The following is a 26,155-nucleotide window of genomic DNA, read 5'->3' as shown; positions in this document are numbered from 1 at the left end:
AGGGATGGTTCTGAGACTCTCCTTAACCCCGGAGAGCCAAATAAACAAAAGGAATCCTGTTCCTTCTGTTGCTGAGTTGGAAAAATGACAGTTCAGAGAGAGGAGATTCTCTGGGCATGTCAGTGCTGGCCAAATCTTCACCAGAAGTCCATTGGATTTTGTTTTAAAGGAAAATTAAAGGCAAAGATGCCCTCAAGGCGAGTTCGGCTTCTGGTGACTGCACCCACACAGTATTACAGAAGAGGCTTGCCTTTATCTCCTTATGGATTGTTCTTCCAAGTTCCCAGTCAACGGTATTCAAATTCATACGTGGATCCCCAGACAAGCATGAACCAGGACTGATTGGTTTTTAGATTCTAAGATCAGTCCAAACCATTAGGGACTCTGGGAAAGAAAATCAACATTAGATTTCCTTTCAACAATGTTAGAAAAGGATGCAAAACCACTTCTGTAGCCCTGCTGAATGCTGTGATTTGATTCAAGAGTCTCTTTGCCCTTTTAAAATGGATAGACGCTAGCAGTGCAGGATTCCCATTGGAAAAAGAGGGTTCTCTTTTTGGGTGCTGTGGGAGGTGCTTTGCTGCACTATTCGGAGAAAATGAAAGTTCAGTCTGTGCCTGTTGTGTGTTTTCAGGAAGGCTCCTGTGCCCAACAGAGAAGGAATACCCACTTGTAGATCACTAGAGACCTCTGAGCCAGAAGTTCCCCAAGGTGACCATTTGGTTCAGCTCTCGGATGGCTCCCTCCAGTCCAGTGCTGTGGAGTTGCACACTCCACAAGTCAGCGCTAATGAAGAAGCTGCAGCAGTGATCGATTCCATCATTAACGAAAACCAAACAACGGCCTCAAGTGACTCTTTCCTTGACAGGTGTGTGTCTACTTTCAGAGAGGCAACACCTGGCAGGATTATCCCCTGCCACAGAACCTGGCATTGGCATTGGAGGAGATTAGTCTCTTCCTTGCCATCCATGACAAGTACCTGTCTAGCATCAGACAGCTCCCCCCCCTCAACTTTCCAAGAAAGTTGGCTCTGTTTATTAATGAAACCCTTGGATTTTTCCCTTTGTTTCTGGTGCTACTGTCTCCCTCGTTCTTCAGCATACCCTTGGAAGGAAAAAGACTTCTGAGTATTTCTGTTGAGCACAAGCTGTAAATTCCTTGCTGGATTCTTCCTCCTTATTTCTCAGTGTAAACTGCTGTAAAAGAAACCCTCGCTTCCCATCCTCTATCCTATAGACTAGAGTAAAGTACAGTACAGTACAGTACAATAGAATAGAATAGAATAGAAGAAGAGAAGAGAAGAGAAGAGAAGAGAAGAGAAGAGAAGAGAAGAGAAGGGAAGGGAATAGGAATAGGAATAGGAATAGGGAATAGAATAACTTTAATGTCACTTTAAATGTACACTAATTGGCATATGTTAAAATGAAATTTCGTTGCATACAGCTATCAAAGGGTCACCACCTCCAATATACACTACATAAACATGACTAACTAACTAAATAAATAAATTATATGTATACCTACATATGGGTATATGTATACCATAAGAGAGAAACAACACAGTCTAGTTCGGATGTATACATGTACATGGCGAAAAAAACTAATCTTGCAGGTTTCACCAGATGGATGGCATAGGGAACAAAGCTGTTACAAAATCTGGTAGTCCTACTAGAAATTCTTCAAATCCTCCTCCCAGCGAGGAGCAACAGAAACAGACAGTGGGGTGAGCGTGTAGGGTCTCTAACAATGTTTCAGGCTATAAGTACAGAGCGCTTATAAGCAGTATCCTGAATAACAGGAAGCGAGCTTCCTATAATCTTCTCCACTGTTCTTACTACTCTCTATATGGACCTTCTATCTGAGGCAGTGTTGCAGCTTGTTAAAATGCTCTCAATCGTGCTTCTGTAAAAAGTGGCCAGGACAGAAGGAGAAAGATGTGCTCTCCTCATCCGATGCAGGAAATGCAGATGCTGGTTTGCAGGCTTCACTAAGGATGACATGTAGAGAGACCAACTGAGATTGTTAATTATCTGCAGCCTCAGATACTTAATACTTTTGACCACTTTTACAGCTGCATCCTTGACACTAAGCGGAGTATGACTATGCGGCTCTTTCTAAAATCTACAATGATCTCCTTTGTTTTATTAACATTTAGAACCAGGTTACTTTTATTGCACCAATCCAGCAGAGCCTTCACCTCTTCCCTATAAGCATCTTTACTGTCGTCCCACCACTGCCATGTCATCCGCACACTTCACAATATGACTCATAGCAGATTTGGCACAGCAGTTGTGGGTCAAGGTGGTCTCAAAACACAGCCCTGTGGGGAACCCATACTCAAGGAGGTGGAAGTTGAAAACTTTTCTTCCAACTTGTAGAAACTGGGGCCTATCAGTAAGGAAATCAGATATCCAGTTCCATAAAGGAGTATTAAAACCTAATAGGCTTAGTTTGTTCATCAAATGCTGAGGAATGATTCTGTTGAACACCAAACTAAAATCAACAAACGGCATTCATTCACACATAAGTATTCTCCTCCAGGTGCGCCAAGCTAAAATGAAGCACACAGGAAAATGCATTATCTATAGATTATTCTGATAGGCAAACTGTAATTTAGTAAACTAAAAGCCTCTTATTACTGCAGATCGAGCTGGCCCTTCTGAGTTTCTTCTTGGAATGTAGTGAAAAGGCATTTGCTTCCTTCTACCTGTTTTTTTTTAAGTTTTATTAAATATAAACAAATCTATTTCTCCATCAGAAAGGAAACAGCAGTCAGGAATGGGTTAAATCTGTCTGTTAGCTGATGGACTGAGTCTGCAAAACTGTTAAGCCATGCCTCTTCCTGTTGCTTGCTAACTTTTTAGACTCAGTCTAGCTGGACAGATGTGTTTATTTGAGCTGTCCATTTCTGATTGCTTTTTCCTGCAGGAAAACTTCCTTTTTATTTATTTTGCCTTTTTCTACTACTTTTATTTTTTCTGAATGGTTGCATGGATTCCAGTGTGAAGGGCGACTCAGCCCGAGCCCGCTGAAGGCCGCTGAAGTTTTGAGTTCCCCCTCTTCTTTCAAAATACCTTTATATCTTGTAATTTTTTCCATGTTAATAACATTTGGATGTATCAGTGCCTCCACTGTAGAAACCCAGACTGGTATTTTCAAGTAGTTCTTTACTTTTTGCCCATATTGACAATACTGCATTTCTAATATTGTGTCTTTGAAAATAGCTATGCATTTTGTTTTTCCCATGCCATCCCAGTTGGAGATCATGTCCCTCCAAAGTTAATAATCTTTTATGCCTCAAACTAATCCATTCTTTCACCCGTGTAAGTACCAAAGCCTGATATATAACTCCAATGTGGCTGTTATATTTATATTTCCCTGCTTCCCTTTGCAGAGAAGAGATCCAAGACTTCTTGAATTGTATTGATGCGAGTCTTGAGGAGCTTCAGGCAATGCTGTCTGGGGAAAAAACCAGCCATGCTTCGGAAACACTTACTGATGTGAGTCCACTTCTTAGCTGGGCTGCTGCCTGCCTCTCCCATTACCCAGCGAAGAAAACCGGGTTGCTACTATTCTTCCATTCTCTGCCTTCTCTGCCTTTCCCTCCCCTTCAGGATCAGGGGAAATTCTCCAAGCACCTCTGACAGCAAATTGGTGTCCTGGCAAGACACCAATATGCTGTCAATGGTGCTTGGAAAATTTCTGTGACAGCTGGGACTGACCTAGGGGGCTAGCCTTCAGCACCACCCCTGTGCTGCCTCTTTGCTGCCTTCTTCCAAGAGAATATGGCCAGTTCTGCACCTGCCGAGTCACTAGGACAAAGCATGTTGCTTCCCTGCCCCCTGACTTGGACTCCACACCAAAGCTCAGACCTTGCGCTTCTCCCGTTAGAAGCCATAACTTACCACAACTAGTTACCACATTCCCATGTGTGTCTAAAACAGTGGAAAACACCATTTTGGTAATCCTTAACGGAACTGAACCATTGAGGGTGAGGTGGGGAAGGAAGTGATGCTGTTCCCTTCCCCTCTCTTCGGAAACCTCCTGGCTGAGGCCTCACAAGGATAAGGGCAGTCAACCCCCCTCCCCTCCCCCCCCAATTAAGATACCTCCCTTTAGGATGAGTCAGATTCTAGGAAGATAAGGGGAGCGCCCCTAAGAAAGAGGAGGCTGTGGATTTGCTCTCCATAGGGCCCAATAGTAGGAGAAGAATCAGTGAGTGGAAGATTTATAGAGAAGGTCAAAGCATGAGATTCATCCTAATGACAACAGTTGAGCAGTGTGAAATTGTGAGGCTTTGCCAGTGGAGGGTTTCAAGCAGAGGCTGCACAGCTGTTTATTTGGGCTGGTTGTATGATTCCTGGGGGAGTGGGGGTGGGGGTGGCAGCTTGTACCAGAAGACTTCCAGGTTCTCTTCCAGCTCTTTGATTTTATGATTCTTTTTATTTATTTATTTATATTTATATGCCACCCGTTTCACTTATAAGGCACTTCTGCTTCTAGGATTGAGAGACATCATCATTTAGTCTCAGTGCAGCAACAGCACTTTGGCTAACTTGAAGAAAGCTTATTTTACATTTATTCTATGTTTAAGCATTTGACTTCAAGAGAGGCCCTTGTCATATTTTTGTTGTTTAAATTGTTTCTAATCAATAAAATCAGATTACCTTCATTTCTACCTCTAGACTTTCAGTCCGGAGCTTCCTGTGTTGGATTCAAGCATACCAGAAGCTCCTCTCAGATTGGAAAAGGTAGGTAGTGGGTCTTCCTTGGCTCCTGGGAGGGAGGGGAGCAGCGAATTGTGAAAATGGGGGGGGGGCACTCTTGGAATTGAAGGTGCCAGACTGCGTTTCTTTCTGATCAGCAAAGTTGCTTAGAAACGTTGGACCCTGAACAGTTGAATTTCAGGAATATCTTTGCCAGGTGAATGGAGTAGTAGAAAAAGAGAACAAGAGCAATAAATGAAGACGGTTAACAGATACAGATCTCCCCTCTCTCTCTCACTCTCACACGCGCAAACACACACATTAGCTTTTTTAGTGTAGTTATACCTCTTTGATAGGAACTTTCAGCAGATCACAATAATTGAACCATTTCAAACTGGTTTACATATTTGGTATAAATCTGATTTGTGGACAATTTTAGTCAGCTTAAGAAGCTGCCCAGTGGAGAAAGAATAAAGGTGGGTACTGAAGATCCTGGAGACATTTTCCTCTTTCTTCTCCTTACTTGTTCTCTTTTTTTAAAGAGAAACCCACCCACCCCCAGTCAGTCATAAAATAAAGCTACAGGGCAAATCCACGGCATGATTGTCCACTGTTAAATGGGGATCCCAGATCTGACTTCCGCATTGGTGGAGGGATGTCCATCAGAACTTTCTCTTGAAAGTTGGCTGCCATCCCTATCCTGGAGGGCATAAAAGTCGGCTGCCATCCCTATCCTGGAGGGCATAAAAGGTCTAGCTGCCCACAGTCACTTTCTTCAGACCACGGACCTGTAGGAAAGCTGATGAATGAGCTGTAGGTAAGCAACCTTTGCCCCAGGAGCCCTTCCTTTCAGGCCACTGAGTTCAATGAAAAACAGCTTTAGTGTTGTAAGTCACCCAGTGTTGCCTCGCAGAGAGATGGGCGGGAAATAAATTTAATAAGTAAATCAATTTCCCAAATGGTATTTGTGCTATCAATATTGCTGGCTGAGCTTCTGAAAAGATTTTTCCAGCATGGTGCTGTTCAGACAGAACTAAGAAGAAATTTCCTGACAGTTAGAACAATTAATAAAATAATGGAACAACTTGCCTCCAGAAGTTGTGAATGCTCCAACACTGGAAGTTTTTAAGAAGAGGTTGGATAACCATTTGTCTGAAGTGGTGTAGGGTTTCCTGCCTAAGCAGGGGGTTGGACTAGAAGACCTCCAAGGTCTCTTCCAACTCTGTTATTCTATTCTAGACGAACTGCTTCCATCATTCCCACTGAGGCTGAGGAATGCTAGTTCTGTCCTTCCTTTCAAGAAGTCAGAGTAAGAAACATTCAAACCATTTTTTCCCTGTCAGTCTCAGCCCAACGACATGGGTTCACCAGTGGGCCCCTGCTCTCTTTCCAACCTTCCTTCAGAAGCCATAGAGCCAACTTGTATGTAGCTCAGGTTCCTCAACCTCCCCTTGGATTAGAATTGATGCCTATTGTGAGTGGATGCTCCTGAGGGTATTGCAGAGCCAACTTGAGGCTTGTGGGTGATGAGGTGGTGTGGATTCCTCCCCTTGCTCAGAAGGTCCTGTTCAGTTTATGTTAGGCCATTGAGGGATCAGGAGTGATTTTGCATCGAAGAAGCCCTTTTATTATTATTATTTATTTATTATTTGCATTTATATCCCGCCCTTCTCCGAAGACTCAGGGCGGCTTACACTATGTTAAGCAATAGTCTTCATCCATTTGTATATTATATACAAAGTCAACTTATTGCCCCCAACAATCTGGGTCCTCATTTTACCTACCTTATAAAGGATGGAAGGCTGAGTCAATCTTGGGCCTGGTGGGACTTGAACCTGCAGTAATTGCAAGCAGCTGTGTTAATAACAGACTGTCTTACCAGCCTGAGCCACCAGAGGCCCTTTTTGAAAGCAGTGTGTGTTTTCTTGGGACTTTGCCTGGCTTGCTTGGTCTTTAATCTCTTTTTTTTAAAGGTTTTTTTTTAAATAAACAAACCACATGCAAGTCTTTTTGAACAAAATATTAGTCAGGTACATAATTAAACATATTTCAAATTTTACCCCATTGTATTGTTAACCAGTATTTTTCCCTTCCCCTCTTAAAATTTTATTATTTGCACATTTCTATCAAAACATCTATTCTACCCCTCTATCCTGAGATTGATGTTAAATCTAGTTCCCATATTTTTGCCCCCTTTCTTGCCTCCCTTCTTCATTAAACAAAATACAACCATAATTATCTCTAATTTTTATCAAAGACCAGTAACTAAAAAAGAAAATAAGAACAAGATTATATAAAAATCTCTCACACATTAAATCTCACCTTTTAGTTTCAAAAAGGTCTCCCATCACTTATTATTTCGTAATCCCATTCCAAATAAAAAAATTAAAATAATAAACAAAATGAAAAGAGCAAAGTGAAAAGGAGTGAACAGGAGTGTCTCATTTCTCACGTAATTCCATGCTTGTATAATAATAATAATAATAATAATAATAATAATAATAATAATAATAATAATAATAATAATAATAATAATAATAATAATAATATTATTATTATTATTATTATTATTATTATTATTATTATTATTATTATTATTATTATTATTATTATTATTTAATTTGTATACTGCCCTTCTCCCGAAGGACTCAGGGCGGTGAACAGCCATATAAAAAACTTATTAAATTTGGCCCAAATTTTAATACATTTAAAAACCCAAAAAACTAATTAAAAATTAAAACCCATAAAACATCTAAAAATTCTATGCCAGTCCCGCGCGGACAAATAAGTAGGTCTTAAGCTTGCGGCGAAAGGTCCGGAGGTCAGGAAGTTGTCGAAGTCCAGGGGGAAGTTCGTTCCATAGGGTAGGAGCCCCCACAGAGAAGGCCCTTCCCCTGGGGGCCACCAGCTGACATTGCTTGGCTGACGGCACCCTAAGGATAATAATAATAATAATAATAATAATTTAATTTTTATACTGCCCTTCTCCCAAAGGAGTCCCCCTCTGTGAGAGTGCACGGGTCGATGGGAGGCAAACGGCGGCAGTAGGCAGTCCCATAAGTAACCCGGTCCTAAGCCATTCAAATATTCTATTGAAAGTTTTATCTCAAATTATTTCAATTTCATTACATATGCTTAAAAATTTCATATTTTCATCTTATTAAATTTCTTAATACCCCATTCCTCCTTTTCTCAACATTTTTATAATCCTCTGATGATCTTTAATACAAATTTTAACTTTACATTATTATATCATGCTTTTTGTATTCTTGACGATCATTGCTGCAAGCAGCTCTTGTCTTTAATATTCCAGTTCTGTAGTCATTTCTTATATTTCTTGCTTAGATGTCATTTGTATACTTCTCTTGTTATCCATTGTTTTCTGCTTTGTTCTTTGCTGTTATAAGTCTTAAAGGTCAGCCATCTCGTTGCTAAAATCCTCCTTTGAAATTGTCCTGAAATCACAAGACATTTCCCTCCTTTATTTCTTCTTCTGCCTTTAGGTGTCAGTCTTTAGTCTACAGTTGCAATCCACAATTAACAAAGTATCCATTTCGTCTGTAAGATAGAGTGCACCTTTTTTTTTTCTGTATCAATTTGTTTCCATTTTTCAGTCCTGTTTAAATAGTTTCATTGTAATCCTTTAAGTCCAAATTTGTAAAGAATAGAGGAACTGGGAGATGCTTGATTAAAATCCATTTTTAAAGTCTTAGTTAAGTCCTTTCTTTTTTCTTCTTGCTTGTAATCTTTAAATAATCGATAAAAAAAATTCTCCAAAATTAATTTTAATTAGAAGTCTTATTTTCTCTGTTTTCTCTATTTAATTAGGGCTCTAGACTTAGGTTCCGAGCCAAATTTTGTCAGGTTTTAAGTATCATTAATTATTTCCTTCCGTTTTCATTTCCTGTTTAAATTAGCCGCTATTTCTCAATTTTTCTTTAAAAGCTTATTAGCAAAATTACTCCAAGTGCCTCTTCGTGAGCTGGTATTAACTCATCCGGCTTCAATATTTTGTTCAGTGTTTGTGCTTTATCCTCCTGCCCATTCTTTGTGGCCGTCCCGACTTCAGGCAGCTGGTGATGGCTGCGGTCCTCCTTGCTGGGTCAGGGGGGAAAAGCCGGAGCTGCAGGGAATTTGCAACTTCCCTGTTCGCTCCAGCGGCTCTTTCATTCTTCGCTGCCCCTGCAGGGCAGCTATGGTCCGAGACGGACCCCCATATCGAGGGGATTTTTGGCACTCACCCCGGGGCTCTTGGGGTTTGTGTCCGTTCCGTCGCGACACTTGTCACACCTCTCACTTGGGCTTTAATCTCTGATGTTTCTCTTCTCTGTTTATAGAATAGAATAGAATAGAATAGAATAGAATAGAATAGAATAGAATAGAATAGAATAGAATAGAATAGAATAGAATAGAATTCTTTTATTGGCCAAGTGTGATTGGACACACAAGGAATTTGTCTTGGTGCATATGCTCTCAGTGTACATAAAAGAAAAGATACGTTCATCAAGGTACAACATTTACAACACAATTGATGGTCAATATATCAATATAAAACATAAGGATTGCCAGCAACAAAGTTACAGTCATACAGTCATAGTGGAAAGAGATTGGTGATGGGAACTATGAGAAGATTAATAGTAGTGCAGATTCAGTAAATAGTTTGACAGTGTTGATGGAATTATTTATTTACCAGAGTGATGGCCTTCGGGAAAAAACTGTTCTTGTGTCTAGTTGTTCTGGTGTGCAGTGCTCTATAGCGTCGTTTTGAGGGTAGGAGTTGAAACAGTTGATGTCCAGGATGCGAGGGGTCTGTAAATATTTTCATGGCCCTCTTCTTGATTCGTGCAGTATACGGGTCCTCAATGGAAGGCAGGTTGGTAGCAATTATTTTTTCTGCACTTCTAATTATCCTCTGAAGTCTGTGTTTTTCTTGTTGGGTTGCAGAACCGAACCAGACAGTTATAGAGGTGCAAATGACAGACTCAATAATTCCTCTGTAGAACTGAATCAGCAGCTCCTTGGGCAGTTTGAGTTTACTGAGTTGGCGCAGAAAGAACATTCTTTGTTGTCCTTTTTTAATGATGTTTTTGATGTTAGCTGTCCATTTTAGATCTTGCGATATGATAGAACCTAGAAATTTGAAGGTTTCTACTGTTGATACTGTGTTGTCTAGTATTGTGAGAGGTGGAAGTATGGAAGGGTTTCTCCTAAAGTCTACCACCATTTCTACGGTTTTGAGTGTGTTCAGTTCCAGATTGTTTGGGTTGCACCACAAGGCTAGTCGTTCGACCTCTTGTCTATATGCGGATTCGTCATTGTCTCGAATGAGACCAATCACTGTTGTGTCATCTGCGAACTTCAGTAGCTTAACAGATGGATCATTGGAGATGCAGTCATTGGTATACAGAGAGAAGAGAAGTGGGGAGAGCACACAGCCTTGGGGGGCCCCTGTGCTAATTGTACAGGTATTTGATGTGATCTTGCTTAGCTTCACCTGCTGCTTCCTGTTTGTTAGGAAGCTTGTGATCCACTTACAAGTCTGTTCCGGTACCTGTAGCTGGTTTAGCTTAGTTAGAAGAATGTCTGGTCATCAAAAAAGGACAACAAAGAATGTTAAATGCTGATCTAAAGTCTACAAAAAGGATCTTGCATAGGTCTTTGGAGACTCAAGATGTTGTAGGATGTACTGCAGAGCCATATTAACAGCATCATCTGTTGATCTATTTGCTCGGTATGCAAATTGCAAGGGGTCTAACAGTGGATCCGTGATGGTTTTCAAGTATTATTATTATTTATTAGATTTATTATTTATTAGGAAAGCCTACTTGAAAATTAGGGGCATTTTCCAAGACCTGGCTTTTTCTGATAACATTTGGTAGTTAAAGGCTTGGACTCTGGCAGATAGGCCTAGAAGCCTTTTTCTTAGGCCATTCAGTTCTAATTCTGTGTTCTGTAAGATTTGATCAGAACAGCCTTCCTAATAAAAAGGTTCAGGTTAAACAGTTTTAAATTATATTGTGATCAAGAGACCTCTGCCAAGTCTTTTGTCAACTGAGTACTTAGAAGAAAATCCACCCAATTTTCTTTTCAAATGAGCTCCTTTTTTTTTTATTAAAAAGTTTTACAGAAAATTTTCACAAATGCCTCCCCTGTCAGGCTGCCTCTGATTATATCTAGGAAAGAATACACGTTGACTTCATTTGAAAATAAAGAAAAGTACTTTTACTAGGTACATCTGGATTGCAGCAATATTAAGTTGAATCTGAGACAAAATATGGCTAACAATCTATAACCCCCCTATTTCTCCCTCCTCTTCCCCAAGAGGTCATCAGGTCTGGTCCAATGCCAGCTCCTTCCCGTGGTCCCGTGGTAATCTTCTTCCGCAGGTCTCTGGCTGTCAATCATATCAGGAATGCAATGTCCGTTAGAGTTCGCGCTCAAACATTCCTGTTGAATTCAAAACATTAATCTCCCCTCCCCCCTTAATTATATCAGACCGACACTCTTAAAGGGCCCTCTCTACTTAACTTGAATCCAAGAGCTATTTACATTAGAAATAAAATCCCATGCTATCTAACAACCGAATATAAGGAATACAAAAAGATATGAAGATTGGAGTGGAGGCTGACATTCGGCCCTCCTGCAACAAGGACGTCAGTCCTAGAAAGAAAAAGAGAAAAGTTAGGGTTTGTCAGGATATTTGTTATAGAATTGGGCTATCTTTTCTGAAGCACGAACATCTTCTTTGTTCACTCATTCGGCTTGGGACAAAGGGAAGTGCTTCCAAGCAATGAGATATTGAATTTTATTTCTATGTTTTCTTGAATCCAAGATTTCTTTTACTTCAAAATGTTATTCACCCTCTATGAGAATCGGTATAGGAGGGGGTGTATGGTTCGCACGGAAACTAGACGTGTGTTCTGGTTTCAGCAAGCTTACATGGAAAACGGGGTGAATTCTTCTAAGTGTTTTTGGTAATTCTAGCTGTACAGTCACGGGGTTGATGATTTTCACTATGGGGAAAGGCCCCACATATTTAGGTCCCAGTGTTTTAGATTTTTGAGTGGTTTGTAAATATTTGGTGGAGAGATAAACTCTATCTCCAACTTGGTATTTGTTTTCAGGGGATCTTTTTTTATCTGCTTGTTTTTTATGTGCGTGGTGAGCGTCATCGATCGCCTTGCGAGTCATTTCCCATGTGCTTTGTATTTGATCTATCCATTCTGACAAGGAGGAAACTGGTTTTTTCCTTTGGAAGTTCCGAAATGGGAACAAAATCTTGGCCTGAAGCTATTTTAAAAGGAGTAAATCCCATGCTACTATGAATTGAGTTATTGTAGGCGACTTTAGCAAAAGGTAGTAGGTCTGCCCAATTATCTTGTTATAGTTAATGTAACAACGTAAATATTGTTCTAGTATGGAGTTCGAGCATTCACAACTTCCATTAGTCTGGGGATGATGGGAGGAGCTTAATCCTTGGGCGGAGCCAATCAGTCGCAAAAATTCTTTCCAAAATTTAGAAGTGAATTGAACTCCCCGATCTGAGATGATGCGTTCAGGAACTCCGTGAAGTCTACAAATGTGTTGTACAAACAACTTCGCCAGAGTCTTTGAAGAGGGTATTTTTGAACATGGAATAAAATGGACTTGTTTGGAGAAAAGGTCTGTAACTACCCAGATTACAGTATTGCCTGCACTTTCGGGTAGTTCTACTATGAAATCCATGGATATTTCTTTCCATGGAGCTCCTGGCCGGGCTACTGTTTGAAGTAGTCCAGGAGGTTTTCCTGGAGGCCTTTTAGATGATGCGCAAACAGGGCAACTTGAGATATACGATTGAATGTCCTTTTTAAGACTTGGCCACCAAAATTGTCTTTTAAGAAGATGCAAGGTTTTTACAAATCCAAAATGTCCTGCCATTTTGGCATCATGGCATCATTGTAGGATGGTTTCTCTGAGTGATAGAGGAACATATAGTTTCGCTCCAATCCAAGCTAGTCCATCCCGGAGCGTGCATTCATGCGAATGCGTCAAGAACCAGGCATCGGAGTTCAAAGCTTCCTTAAACAATTTAGTTAGTTCATCTGGCAGTGATGACTCGGTTTCGGTATGGCTTCGAGTTATAGCTGGAGCTGCTATCTGTTGAATGGGAAGTATTGGGCAAACCACCTTGGAACGTGTACCATTGTAGTGGGGCAAACGTGAAAGAGCATCTGCCAAAAAGTTTTTCCCTCCAGGAATGTAATGTAAGGTGAAATTAAAACAGTTAAAATATTGAGCCCAACGGGCTTGTTTAGCCGAAAGTTTTCTAGGAGTTTTAAGCGCTTCTAAATTTTTGTGATCAGTCCAAACTTCAAAAGGATGATTAGAACCTTCTAAGAATTGTCTCCATGTGCGAAGAGCCCAATGAACTGCAAATGCTTCTTTTTCCCAAATAGCCCATCGTCTTTCAGTTTCAGTCAATTTTCGAGAAGTGAAAGCACAGGGTTGTAGTTTACCATTGGAATTGTTTTGGAGTAAAACGGCTCCGACTGCTACATCACTAGCATCTGCTTGTATCACAAAAGGAACATCCATGTCGGGGTGTTTTAAAATAGGTTCAGCGGCAAATAGTCGTTTTAATTTTTCAAACGCTGCTTGACATTCCATTGTCCATTCGAGAGGTAATGATGGTTTGGGTTTTGTATTTCCTTTAGTTTTTAAGAGGTTGGTGATTGGCAAAGCAATTTGAGCGAAGGAGGGGATGAATTGACGATAAAAGTTTGCAAACCCCAAAAAACTTTGTAGCTGTTTGTGTGTGCGGGGGGGGGGGGGGGCATTCCATGACAGCTTTCACTTTCTCTGGGTCCATTTCTAATCCATCTGCTGATATGCGGTACCCTAAGTAGTCTATTTTTGTTTGATGGAAATCACATTTGGATAGCTTGCAATACAGTTCTGCAGACAATAACTTTTTGAGAACAGCTCTTACTAGTTTAATATGTTCTTCCATTGTTTCTGTATAGATAAGTATATCGTCAAGGTAGACAAGAACCCCTTTAAACAAATGCTGATGGAGTATTTCATTTATCAGTTGCATGAAAACTGCGGGCGCCCCCTGCAGTCCAAACGGCAGTACTCGAAACTGGAAACACCCTAGCGGACAGTTGAAAGCGGTTTTCCATTCATCCCCCTCCTTTATACGAACTCTGTAGTAAGCCTCTCGTAGGTCCAATTTGGTGAAAAACTTTCCTTTCGCTAGATGCGCTAACATATCTTTCATGAGCGGCATGGGGTATACGTTTTCAGCGCACACCAGCGTTAAGGTTTCTATAGTCAACTATCAGACGAAAAGAGCCATCTTTCTTTTCTCGGAACATCACTGGTGCGGCCACACGAGGCCTAGCCGGTTGGATAAACCCCCGCTCTAAGTTTTTATCTATGAATTTACGTAACTCCCCCAATTCTTTTTGGGTCATGGGATAAGCTTTTGGTTTTGGAAGCTTTACCCCTGGAAGTATGTCTATTGCACAGTCAGTAGGCCTATGGGGAGGTAGAACATCTGATGTTTTCTCACTAAAGACTTCTCGCAAGTCCCAGTACTCCTTAGGTATCCTCTCCTCCCCTTCTATTCGCTCGATCATTGCCCCCATCACGTCATGGGACATGGCCACTGTAGATCCCTTCTTGGTTTCTCTTTTCTCCCCCTTTTGTGTCTTAGAACGAAAACGTAAGACTCCCGTCTTCCAGTTAATATGGGGGTTCCACTTCCGCAGCCATGACAACCCTAGCAACAGGGGTTGGTCCATCCCTGGGGCTACTATGAAGTTTAGGATCTCTCGATGGTCTCCCATTATCATTTCTATGGGTTCTGTTACAAAATGGGTGGGTTCTCCCCCTGCCACAGAACCATCCAACTGGGCAAACGCTATGGGCCTATGTACGGTTCTCAGTTTTAGTTCCATTTTCTCTACTACTTCGGGACTGATCATGCACCTAGTACACCCAGAGTCTAGAAGCACTAGCATTTCCCCCTTATTACCCGAAGAGGGGACGTGCAGGTTGACCGGGATGTTCAAGGGACCCCGTGTCCAACTCACCAGAAGATCTTCATCGGACTCTGACGTGGTTTTGCTGTCATCGGATTCGGTCAGCGTTTCACACTCCTCCCTGCAGGGAGTGGCCTTCTTGGCGGCGCCTTCTCCCACCTTTGCCGGCTTTCGCGCCTTAGCAGCTGGTTTCACTGGTTCCTTTTCACCACCATGGGTCGACTTAGGCACCAGCTTCACCCGACAGTCGGCTGCTCGGTGGCCTTCTTTTCCACATCTGTAGCACGCAGTCGAGTGTTGCCTCCCATTCTCCGACGTAAGAACGTCCTTAGGGAGGCCTCTAGGGGCATGGGCAGGGTATGGCCTTCCATTGCGCTTTCTTCTGCCACGATCCTTCACTAGCTCGATTTCCATCTCCGCTGCCAGGGTGTACCAGCCGTACAACGTGGTTGGAGAGGCCCGTGCCCGGCACAATTCATAGAGATCTCCATTCAGACCATCTTTGTAAATGTCCACAAGGGTCACCTCCGACCATCCTCTCATCAGGGGAACCAGATCACTGAACTCCTGGCTGTAATCCGCCACCGGTCTCCTCCCTTGCCTGATGGTTTTCATCCGGCCTTTGGCCTTCTGCTCCGCCAGGGAGCAGGAGTTCAACAGGAATGTTTGGGCGCGAACTCTAACGACATTGCATTCCTGATACGATTGACAACCAGAGACCTGCGGAAGAAGATTACCACGGGACCACGGGAAGGAGCTGGCATTGGACCAGACCTGATGACCTTTTGGGAAAGGGGAGGGAGGAATAGGGTGATACAGATTGTTAGCCATATTTTGTCTCAGATTCAACTTAGCACTGCTGCTATCCAGATGTACCTAGTAAAAGTACTTTTCTTTATTTGCAAATGAAATCAAGGTGTATTCTTTCCTAGATATAATCAGAGGCAGCCTGACACTCGTGTATTGTTGCGATTGAAGCTGAAGTAGTCTTCGACAGGAAGGACATTGTAGCAGATGATTTTATGAATTATATCAGGTCATGCCGAAGGCGGCGAAGTTCTAAATTTTCTAAACCCAGAATTTCACGTCTGGTGGCATAAGTTTTTTTTTTTTTAATTTGAATTTATATCCCGCCCTTCTCCGAAGACTCTGGGCGGCTTACACTGTGTTAAGCGATAGTCTTCATCCATTTGTATATTATATACAAAGTCAACTTTTATTGCCCCCAACAATCTGGGTCCTCATTTTACCTACCTAAAGGATGGAAGGCTGAGTCAACCTTGGGCCTGGTGGGACTTGAACTTGCAGTAATTGCAAGCAGCTGTGTTAATAACAGACAGACGTAGTCTGCTGAGCCACCAGAGGCTCATTTTGTTGTGATCAGAGGAGTGGAGAGAACTTTTTGTAAAATATTTCTGGACACGCTCAATTGTATTAATGTCCGAAATGAGGTGTGGGTTCCAGACAGGTGAGCTGTATTCGAGAATTGTTCTAGCAAATGTTTTGTATGGTCTGGTTAGTAGTGTAATCTTTCTGGAGAAGAAGCTATGCAAGATTAAGTTTACAACACTTAAAACCTGGCCATGTAGTTGCAGTGGGCTTTGGCACTTAGATCATTTGATATGAAAAATCCAAGGTCTTTAACGGGGTGAGGGTCATCTACAAGGTAATTTCCATCAAGCTTGTATTTAGTGTTCTGATTCTTTTTTCCAATGTGTAAGACAGAGCATTTGCTGGTTGAGATTTGGAGTTGCCAAATTTTTGACCATTCCGACACAAAGTCAAAGTCTTTTTGAAGGGTAGTCGCATTTTTGGTAGTGTTAAATAGTTTAACATCATTGGCGAAGAGAACACAATTACTTATAATATGGTCACAGAGGTCGTTAATGTATAATATGAAGAGTGTTGGTCCTAGAACGCTGCCTTGGGGGACACCGCTATTGACAGGAGCGAGATTTGATAGGGCACTGCCTATTTTGACCACTTGTTGTCTGTTTGACAGGAACGCTGTTATCTAATTATGGAGGGGTCCGGAGATGGCGTAGGATTTTAGTTTTGGAAGAAGTTTGTCATGTACCACTGAGTCAAAAGCTTTACAGAAGTCTATGTAAATTGTATCTATTGCTTTGCCTTGATCAAAATTTGTAGTCCATATGTTTTTGCAATGAAGAAGTTGTAAATTACAGGATAATTCTTTTCTGAAACCAAATTGTTTATTAAAGAGTAGGTTGTTCGTTTCAAGGTGGAGGGTGATGGATTGGTTGATGATTGATTCCATGACTTTGCAGGTGATGCAGCATAAAGAAATTGGTCTGTAATTTTCAACTAGGCTGGGGTCTCCTTTTTTGAAGACAGGGATAACCATGGCTAGTGATCATAGTTTGGGAAGGGAGCTGGTCCTGAAAGATTTTTCAAAGATTATGCTTAGGGGTTTTGCTATAACAGTGGAAAGCTTTTTTAAGAAGTATGCACATAGACCATCAGGTCCAATAGTTAGAGATGGTTTCAGCCTATGCAGCACACGCGTCTCCTAGGAGAAAATGGGCGGGGGATGCAGGGCGTTTTGCTTCCGAAGCAGAGTAGAAGGCTGAGGCCCAGAGTCCCTCTCTTTCCAGAACTTGTGCTCTGCAGGCAGACCATCCTGGCTTCCTGCAGAGACAGTGTGGCTAGTCAAGGTGGTATGTTTCAGTAGAGAGTCCCAAAATGAAATGTAAGCTGTCAGGTGCTTGCAGTATTCATCTTTCGTGTGATGCACATAAAAGTATAGTTTATCAGAATTATTTTTATGTTTATATCCTTATTTTTTTTAAAAAAAAATTACAGCACTCAGTTGCAGCAGAAATATCAAAACAAGCATCTCTAAATATTTCTATTGATCACTTGTAGAATAGAAGAAAAGCAAACACCGAGAGGTACTGTCAGCTAGGGCACATGTGAAGCAGCGATGCTTTAAGTTGAGCATTACCAATAGAAGCTGGGGAAGCAAAGCCCTGGCTGGGCTATTATAGCCAGAGTGATGAGCTGATTAAAGGGAAGACAGGAGACATTATTAAACGGATGAGGGTACAGTTGGTTCTCTTGTCTTTGTGTTTTAAAAGTACTGTAGCATTTAAAACAAATATTCTAAAAATTTTGTTTCTTTTTTAGACAGAAGACTTGCCAGAAAATTTAGACACAGATGGGATAATGGATGAGGAAACCTCAGGGAAGAATGGTGAGCAGGCCAAGAAATTGGGAATTGTTTTATCAAATCAGTCTGGAGAAGCTAAGCAGGGGTGGATTCATTTGGAGGGAACTTCCACCCTTTCAGGCCCTGTGTGGCTTACAACATCTGTTCCATAGGAGTTGGTGTCCTCCAGATGACCTGGACGTCTCCTTCCATAATCTTGAGCCCATGTGGCTCAAAGGGGCTAGGAATTTGGAATGTCAAACTCCAGTCCATTTGAGAGTATCCAGTTGGGAAGAGCTGCCCCACAAGTGCCCGAATCTGCCCCTGGCTCACTGGCTTTCATGCACTGCTAGAGAGAACAGCCCTGAGCACCTGTACTTTCCCCATACAAAACTTTATTCTTAGCATCTTGTTCCAGTTTGAAATTTTATTTGGGTTATAACTGATTGAGTCTTTTTGTTCTTCTTACACAACATTTGGAGAGCAGAGAGAGGAAGAGAGGAATCGGACTTGTGCAATGAAAGGTTGTGACTTTCCTTTCAGAAGTGCAATCCTGTTTTTAAAGGCAACTCTGATACCGGAGGGCTGAGTGGATAGTGCAGGAATCCCCCATCAGCTCTGTTTGTGTTTTTGACCTCACAGTCCGGCTTTTACTTTCCCAGCCCTTGAAATCATTTACGGATCTGAGTCCGAGGCCTCTTCTGTGGGGCTGGAAATTGAGGGGATTGGCTCACAGGATGTGAGGGATGTTCACAGGAAATACTTTTCAAAATCAAGATGGTAGCCCCAGCAGTGAGGTTGAAATTGCCAGTTTGTTTTTGTGGGGGCAGAGTTTTTGATTTCCTTATCATGCCCCGTGGACATCCCTCCCCCAATCTTGGTGGTGGTGACAACATCCCCTTCGCCAACTTCCTATTTCTAGACTTTGGCCTTTTGTTTGGAAAAGAGTCAGTGCTGAGTTGGCCATTATTATTTTTTATTGCACTGCTAGTAAATTGACTTTTATTGTAAAATAACAGTACATTGAAGGAATAGTAACGGTAATGATACACTTGGAAATAAGTCTAGTTTGTCCAGGCAAGAAGTCTTTATTGATGTTCCAGCTGGCGGCTTCTGTTGGTTCTTCTCTAAGAGCGACAGGCAGGGCCCATCCTGCAGGCCTGAATGGCCTCATGTTTCCTCCTTGTTGCAGCCTGGGATGTGATTCAGACGGCAGAGCTTCTGCTTAAATGTTCCCTCCTCCGGGATCTTGTCTGTGCCGCGCTTGGATGGGCAGGGGGCCCCTTGTTCCTTTCAGGATTCTCCACATGACAGCGCAAGCATTTAGTTTAGCTATTAAATATTTATTAACTAGCTATTTCTTCCCCACCACCCCCAGACATGCAGCTGATTCAGTATCGGGGAAACCCTTTGCTTTCACTATTTGAAGAACCACCTTCCAGTGAGGAAGATGGCTGCCTGGGGAACGCCGGAGGGGATCTGCTGGGTTCCATGGAGAGCAACAAAGCAGCGCAGCAAGTCGCCAGCCCAGGAAGCCAAACGGCTGGAGCTGCTCCGCTGGAGCCCCTGGATCAGCCCCTTCTCTCAGAAGACATGAATGGCGAATATAAACTCTTTCCTCTTCTGCTTCTCAGCCCAGTTGCAAATTTCATAGAGGAGGCCTCAGAAATAGAAACAAGTTGAACTGCTGATCGCATCTTTTCTGTGGAAAAAGATTCAAGAACCACTGCAGGTTGCAGTTCTGCTTCTCTTACTTTCCATGGCTGAATTTCCTCCACAAACAATGGAAAGCTATTTTTACTGCAAGAATGTAGTGTTAGGAAGGCAGCTGCAAGGCTGAAGTTCCAAATTGCACTGATTTTTTTTTTTTAAATTTCAAATCTGCTTTTGAACTATTTTATACACAAATATGCTATAAATAAGATTAATGTTTATATCTTAGTGTAAGATTTGCATAGGGGTTTCAGGTTGTTTGATCCCATGATAGTCAGTACTATCATAATACACTTATTTTTCTTCCTGAACTGTTGTGTTGGAAATAACAAGTATGTTAGAATTATGTTGAGTTTTTTTGTAACTGTAATCTTTCTTTGCTCCAAACTTTTGCCTCAGTCCTCACTGCTCTTGTCTTCTCTTGTCTTCATCTATGTCACCTTTTGTGCATTATTTACCTTTAAGTTCTCCCTCTAATTATTATTGTAAGTAACTTCTGTTTCCTATGGCAAACAATATATTTTAACATTTATTTTAAAATAATGGTAGTATGTGTACCTGCTGCATATTTAGATATTTTGCAAAAAGCTTGTTTCTGATGCACATTGCATGTCAAACCTCCTGTTCCTAGGATGACTTTCCCAACAGTAAATAATGGGATTATCCAAGAAGAAGTATCATCAAAGCCACCTTTGCTCTTTTAAGTCAACATTTTCTTCATAGGCCTGAACACTGAGGGTGTGGATAACCGGTTCTGTCTAGGTACCTCCGGCAGGTGCACTTCTGAGGCTTGGGACCCGATGCTCATGAAGTTTGTTGGTTCCAGCGATTTTCACCCAACCTGCAGATTCCCCTTTGCCCCTTGTCTTCAAAAGCAGAATTATGAAGCCATTTGGCATGTTGAGACCTATAGAAAGATAAGATACTTTCTGAACGGGCAGGACATCTCCTGAACGTCTTTGGCCCTTTGCCCATAAACCAAATATGGTGGCCAAATCCAAGAGTCATCCCAGAAAGTGCCATGAGTGCCAGCCCTTTAATTCCACGTCATCCATGGGCAGAACCAATGGGGATTGGAGCCGTTTCCACCTTAGCTCTCCTGTAAATGGTGTAATGGTAGTATCACATACTTGCCTTCAAATGAAGGCTTCCTTTTAAAAATAACTTGTTTGTCTGAAAAATTGACTTAGGCTTTTGCCTCTTGATTGCATGGATACGGATAATCCTCAATTTATGATTGGTTGCTTAGATTGAAGTTATGACTGACCACCCCAAAAGGTTCTTTTTAATATATTTGAATATTAATATTTTGTCGTGTCCCACTCCTCCGCCGACGACCGGGTCCAGGAAGTCCGTATCAAGCATGGCAACGAAGCCTCTGCAGCTTTGCCAAATTCCTTCCAGGTTTCTTGGGGCAGGCAGGAGTCCAAGTTGTGACTTCAGCAAACTAGATGTGTCTTTGCTTGACTCAAGGTTGGAATGCCACAAGCAGGTCCTTTATATAGTCTGTGGGGTGTGGCTCCATGACTCAGCATTTATCCAGGCCTGCCTCTCCCTTCCTTCTGCTGGCATCGCCTCTCAGATCTCCGGAAACGAGGATCCTCCCACTGAATTCTTTTCAGCTGGAACTGCTGTCAGTAATTCCAGCACGTGGCAGGCTCCCTGCTCATACGCTGTAGGAGTGAGGTTTGTTTGTTCATTCCTGACATCCTGTCCGGGCATTGGGCCAGGGCCAGGGGCTGGAGGCATGACAGGCCGTTCATCTTCATTATCAGACTCTTTGAGTCTGATAACAGGCCCGGGTGTAGACGGGAGGGGCCAGCTGAGGAGAAAAGGGAGGACGAGGCACAACATATTTTGTTCAAAAAAGGTTCATATGGACTGGTTCCAAAATTCTGATAGCCAGCACGCACGCATACACACACACACAGGCACATCACATGATTGCATTTTGATGCTTGGCAACAGGCTCATGTTTAAAGTCATTTGCAGCGTCCCACAATCACACAAACAGTTTGTAACAATATCTGGCACTTCTGCTTTTTGGCAAAAACATCCCATAGTAAACTGAGTTTGGTTAAGACGGCTGCCAAATGTCGTAAAATCAGGTTGGTCATGAGATACATTATAACTGTCACAACATATGACTGTAATAGGGAAAGCTCCATTACAGTCATAATTTGAGGACTAGCTGTAATGAAAAACTGCACAGTGTTTTTGTACTTTGTTTCAAAAGTGAAAATTTGAAAGTGAATGATTATAAATACTAAACATTTCACTGGTTTTGAACTGTCTGCTCCGAGCCCAGGAACACTTCTCTGAGTTTCCCTGTGCCAGGTTTTGTAAATTTCCCATCACCATGGCTGCAATACATAAACAAGAAGAAGTGGTTTACGTAATTAAATCCCAATTTTATTGGACCAGGAGATCTGAGTTTGCTCGCTCAAATACCCAACTCCCCGTGTTCTCAATGAGCTGGATGAGGAGTGAAGCTGAGGATATAGGTGATTGATGTCAATTCAGTCTGTTTAAGATAAGGCTGCACCAATGGAAGCTGAGCAGAGGCTTTCCAGGTCATGGATGTTACCAGTACATCTAGCAGGAGCTGTGAATGTAGAAGAACATTAGGCTCCAGGCCTACTGTCTCTGGGCAAGCGTAATCCCCATAGAGGATAGAATTGATGTAGGCTCTATCCTAGAATCAGCAGGCCTCTGCATCGGTAGTCCCATCTGACTTGTTCTGGAGAAGACCTTGTGTTTCTCCCAACCATGCCCTGATAGTCTTCAGATAAGATGTTCTCATATATTTCTTACAGGATCTCAGATACTGGTGTGCAACTGGATATCATCTGCTTATTGATCCTACCTTACCCTGAATTGACATGATCTGTCCCAGCAGCCTCATGTAGATACTAAATAGGATTAAACAGAAAATATCAAACCATGGGCATCCTATAGCAGATTGCTCAGGGTCCAAATGTTCTCCCTCTCCCTATTTATATTATCTATACATTAAAAAAAAGAACCACCATAACATTGTAGATGGTCCACAAGGATACTAGGGTTGAGAAGAATGGTCATACTCCCAGGTCTTGTTACAAGTGGACATGAGATTAGCTGATAGAGTTTCTGTCCCAGGCCAGATCCTAAATCCCATTTGCCACAGATCCAGATCACCCCTATTCTAGAGGATCTTTGTGATTGCAACAGTGATAGAATGGGAAACAAGAATGACGTTCATTGTGGGCAAATGGGAAGTTGTACACTTGGATCACATAATTTTTGAATGCACAGTACCTGTTTTGTCAGTGGTGCACATGCAATGTTGGGATTCCCATCAGTCATCAGCTGAACGTGAGTCAGCTGTGTTGCATCATTGCCAAAGAGCAGACATGGAATAGTTGAGAAAGACTTAAATTCTGCTAAGGTTACACCCTTTCCTGCAGTGTTGATTGAGCTTCAAAAGGTGACTCACGATTAGCATCCAATTAAATTGATTGATTACATTTTTATTACCTTATAAGTAACTCAGGGATGAACATACCTAATACTCTTTCCTCCTCCTATTTTCACCATAGCAACTCTGGTACATTGGGCTGGGAGAGGGATTGGTTCAAAATCAACCAGACAGCTTTCATTCCTAAGGCAGTATTAGAACTCACCATCTTCTGGTGATTGGCACAAAGTCACCCAGACAGCTTTGTGTAGATATTGTTTAAATATTTAAAAACCTCTCTTTTTAATGGATTTCTACAGCTTGAAGATGACTACAAATGTTAAAACCACAGAAAAAAATAATTGCAAAACCAACTTTAAATTAAATACCAACAATTTTTTTTAAAGTTGGGCAGATGCAAAATAAGAGGCTTCAGTGCTTCCCTTGTTTTTTTTGGTTTTTTTTTTTATTGAAAAAGTTTTTACAAAAAAAAGCTTTTCCTCCCATTTCCCCCCCTCTTCCTCCTCCCCCCCCCCGACTTCCCAGAACAAACACAAGGTATAATTAAAAATAAAACAAGCATATGCTAAAAATTTTCCTTCCTAACTTAGTTATACTCCTGCAATTCTCATCAAATCCTAACCTCCCCAATAACAATCAGAAATAATACATCCTAATCATTCAAAGGCAGTCTGATATCTCTTAGTCTGATATCTATTTTGAATATAGTCAATCCATTTTTTCCATTCATTTAAGTATCTTTCTTGTATTGTCTTTCAAAAAGGCTGAGATTTTTGCCATCTCAGCCAAATTAGCAATTTTCAATATCCATTCTTCTATTGTAGGTAGTTCTTTTTTCTTCCAATACTTCCAAGACTTCCAATAGTCTTGCCGCTGTTACTAAATTTAGAATCAGCTTAGTCTCAATTACTGTATAGTATGTGATAATTCCCAGTAGAAAAAATTGCGGTAGGAATTTTTATCTTCTTTTTCAAAACATTTTGTATAATCTACCAAATTCTTATTCAAAAAGCCTTAATGTTCTTGCAAGTCCACCAAATATGAAAATATGTAGTATCATCACAATTACATCTCCAACATTTTGCTTGCATATCTGGATACAAACACGATAGTTTCTTAGGATTTAAATGCCATTTATAAAACATTTTGTAAAAGTTTTCCCTTAAATTCTGTGCCTGCGTAAATTTAACATTTCTAACCCAAATTTTTCCCCAAGTTTCCAACAATATTGGCTCCTGAAAATTTTGTGCCCACTTTATCATACAGTCCTTTACCAAATCCCTTTCAGAATCTATCTCAAGTAACACATTATACAATCTCTTTATATGCTCCTGAGATTGGTTTCTAATTTGCTTTACCAAATTTTCCTCATTCTGCACTATACCAATTTTCTGATCTTCCTTCCATCTAGCACGTAATTGCCCATATTGAAACCAAGTATAATTTTTCCCTTCTTTTAATACGTGCAGAGGTTTTAATTGCAAACTAGTGCTTCCCTTGTTTTGATTTACCTTGTTCTAGAGCTGGTCCTTATAGGACGGAAGTATCTCCGTGCATTAAAAGTTGGTTATTTCATAACAAGGTTGGGTATCCTGAGTCCCTAAGAGCTTTGGGCAGAGAGACAGCTATGTTGGTAGAGAAAGTAGAGATGGGATTGACATGATGAGTGTCTGGTCTGATGCTTAAACCTCTTGATAGTTTTGAAAATGAAAAATACAACTATTATAACAGCAGCAATAATAATAGTAATGGTAATGCATAGATTAGATTGGTCCACCCCCATCGACTAGTGGACCCAAATGGGTTCCAGAAGGAACTGGGTGTTATAACTGCAGATCTGTTGTGTAGTCCAGCCGAGTTCTTAGTCACTGTTGGGAATAGGAAAGTGGCTGAGGCTCTGCATAGGATTGCGCCCATGCGACCTCTTCCCACCCATAACCTCTCTGTCCTCCATGGTATACAGAGGAACTGAAAGGGATGAAATGGATGAAGAGACATGTAGAGCACCGCTGGTGGAAGACACGGGATGAACTCGACCAAGTAAGAGCTGCTATTAAGGCCTACCTTGTGGCGATTCCTATAGCGAAGTGTAAGTACTTCTGTGCACTAATTGCATCTTTGGATAACCGACCAGCGACCCTCTTTAAGGTGAGCTACCTCCTCCTGGGGAAGGAGAAGACTGAGCTCCACCTAAAGGGACGTGCTGAGGAATTTGCGGATTTTCTGGAAGACAAAATCGCTCGACTTCGTTCCTAGTTAGATGGTTGCTGGTCTAGTGGAGGGTTCTGAGGCAGGTTCTTGCCCTGTTATCTGGGAACAGTTTGACTCTATCACTCCTGAGGAAGTGGACAGGATCCTAGGGAGTATGCACACAAGCACCTGGGTTTTAGACCCATGTCCCTCCTAGCTTCTGAAAGCTTCCCGGGAGGTGATCAGTGCTTCCTTACAGGAGGGTATAGTGCCCCAGCACTTTCAGTAGGCTGTGGCCTGCCCTCTTCTCAGGAAGCCATTGCTGGATTCCACCCTGTTGGATAATTTCTGACTTGTCTCCAATCTTCTCTTCTTGGTTGCTGAGAAGGTGGTTGCACAGCAGCTCCAGAGGTTTCTGGATGAAACTGATTATCTAGATTTCTACCAGTCAGGATTCAGGCCTGGAAATGGGAGAGAAACAGCATTGGCCACACTTTTTGATGATCTCTGCCAGGAGCTGAATGGGTGTAATGCATCCATCCTTGCTCTACTTGACCTCTCAGTGGCTTTTGATACCACCAGCCATGGTATTCTTCTGGAGCAGTTTTAGAGGTTGGGAGTGGGGGGCTCTGTGCTACCCTGATTCACTTCCTTCTTCTGTGGCTACTCTCAGTCGGTGTCAATAGGAGGTGAGAGATCCAGCCTTCGCCCGTTGCTTTGCGGGGTCCCACAAGGCTCAGTACTCTTTCCACTCCTATTCAACATTTATATGAAGCCGCTGGGTGAGATCATCTGTCACCATGGGCTGAGGTATCATCAATATGCTGATGATGCTCAGCTGTATGTCTCACCCCCTGGTGCGTTAAGTGATGCCGTGTCCTCCCTCTCGCAG

General features: G+C 41.8%; 1 protein-coding gene across 2 annotated transcripts in view; it reads left to right on the top strand.

Moving 5' to 3' along the window:
* LOC131204945 (heat shock factor protein 3-like) overlaps positions 1-21,087 on the top strand; it is a 57,307-nt gene extending 36,220 nt beyond the window's left edge. For both annotated transcript variants that reach the window (XM_058196644.1, XM_058196643.1), the window contains 5 exons: positions 635-868; positions 3,395-3,500; positions 4,686-4,751; positions 17,882-17,948; positions 19,282-21,087. In XM_058196644.1, coding sequence (XP_058052627.1) covers positions 635-868; positions 3,395-3,500; positions 4,686-4,751; positions 17,882-17,948; positions 19,282-19,586 — 778 coding nt within the window. In that variant the 3' untranslated portion in view covers positions 19,587-21,087. The remainder of the gene's footprint in view (positions 1-634; positions 869-3,394; positions 3,501-4,685; positions 4,752-17,881; positions 17,949-19,281) is intronic.
* Positions 21,088-26,155: the final 5,068 nt, after the last annotated feature.

This window comes from Ahaetulla prasina, chromosome 11 (assembly GCF_028640845.1).
Source record: "Ahaetulla prasina isolate Xishuangbanna chromosome 11, ASM2864084v1, whole genome shotgun sequence".
Taxonomy (NCBI): Eukaryota; Metazoa; Chordata; class Lepidosauria; order Squamata; family Colubridae; genus Ahaetulla; species Ahaetulla prasina.
This window is presented reverse-complemented; position numbering and strand designations above follow the sequence as displayed.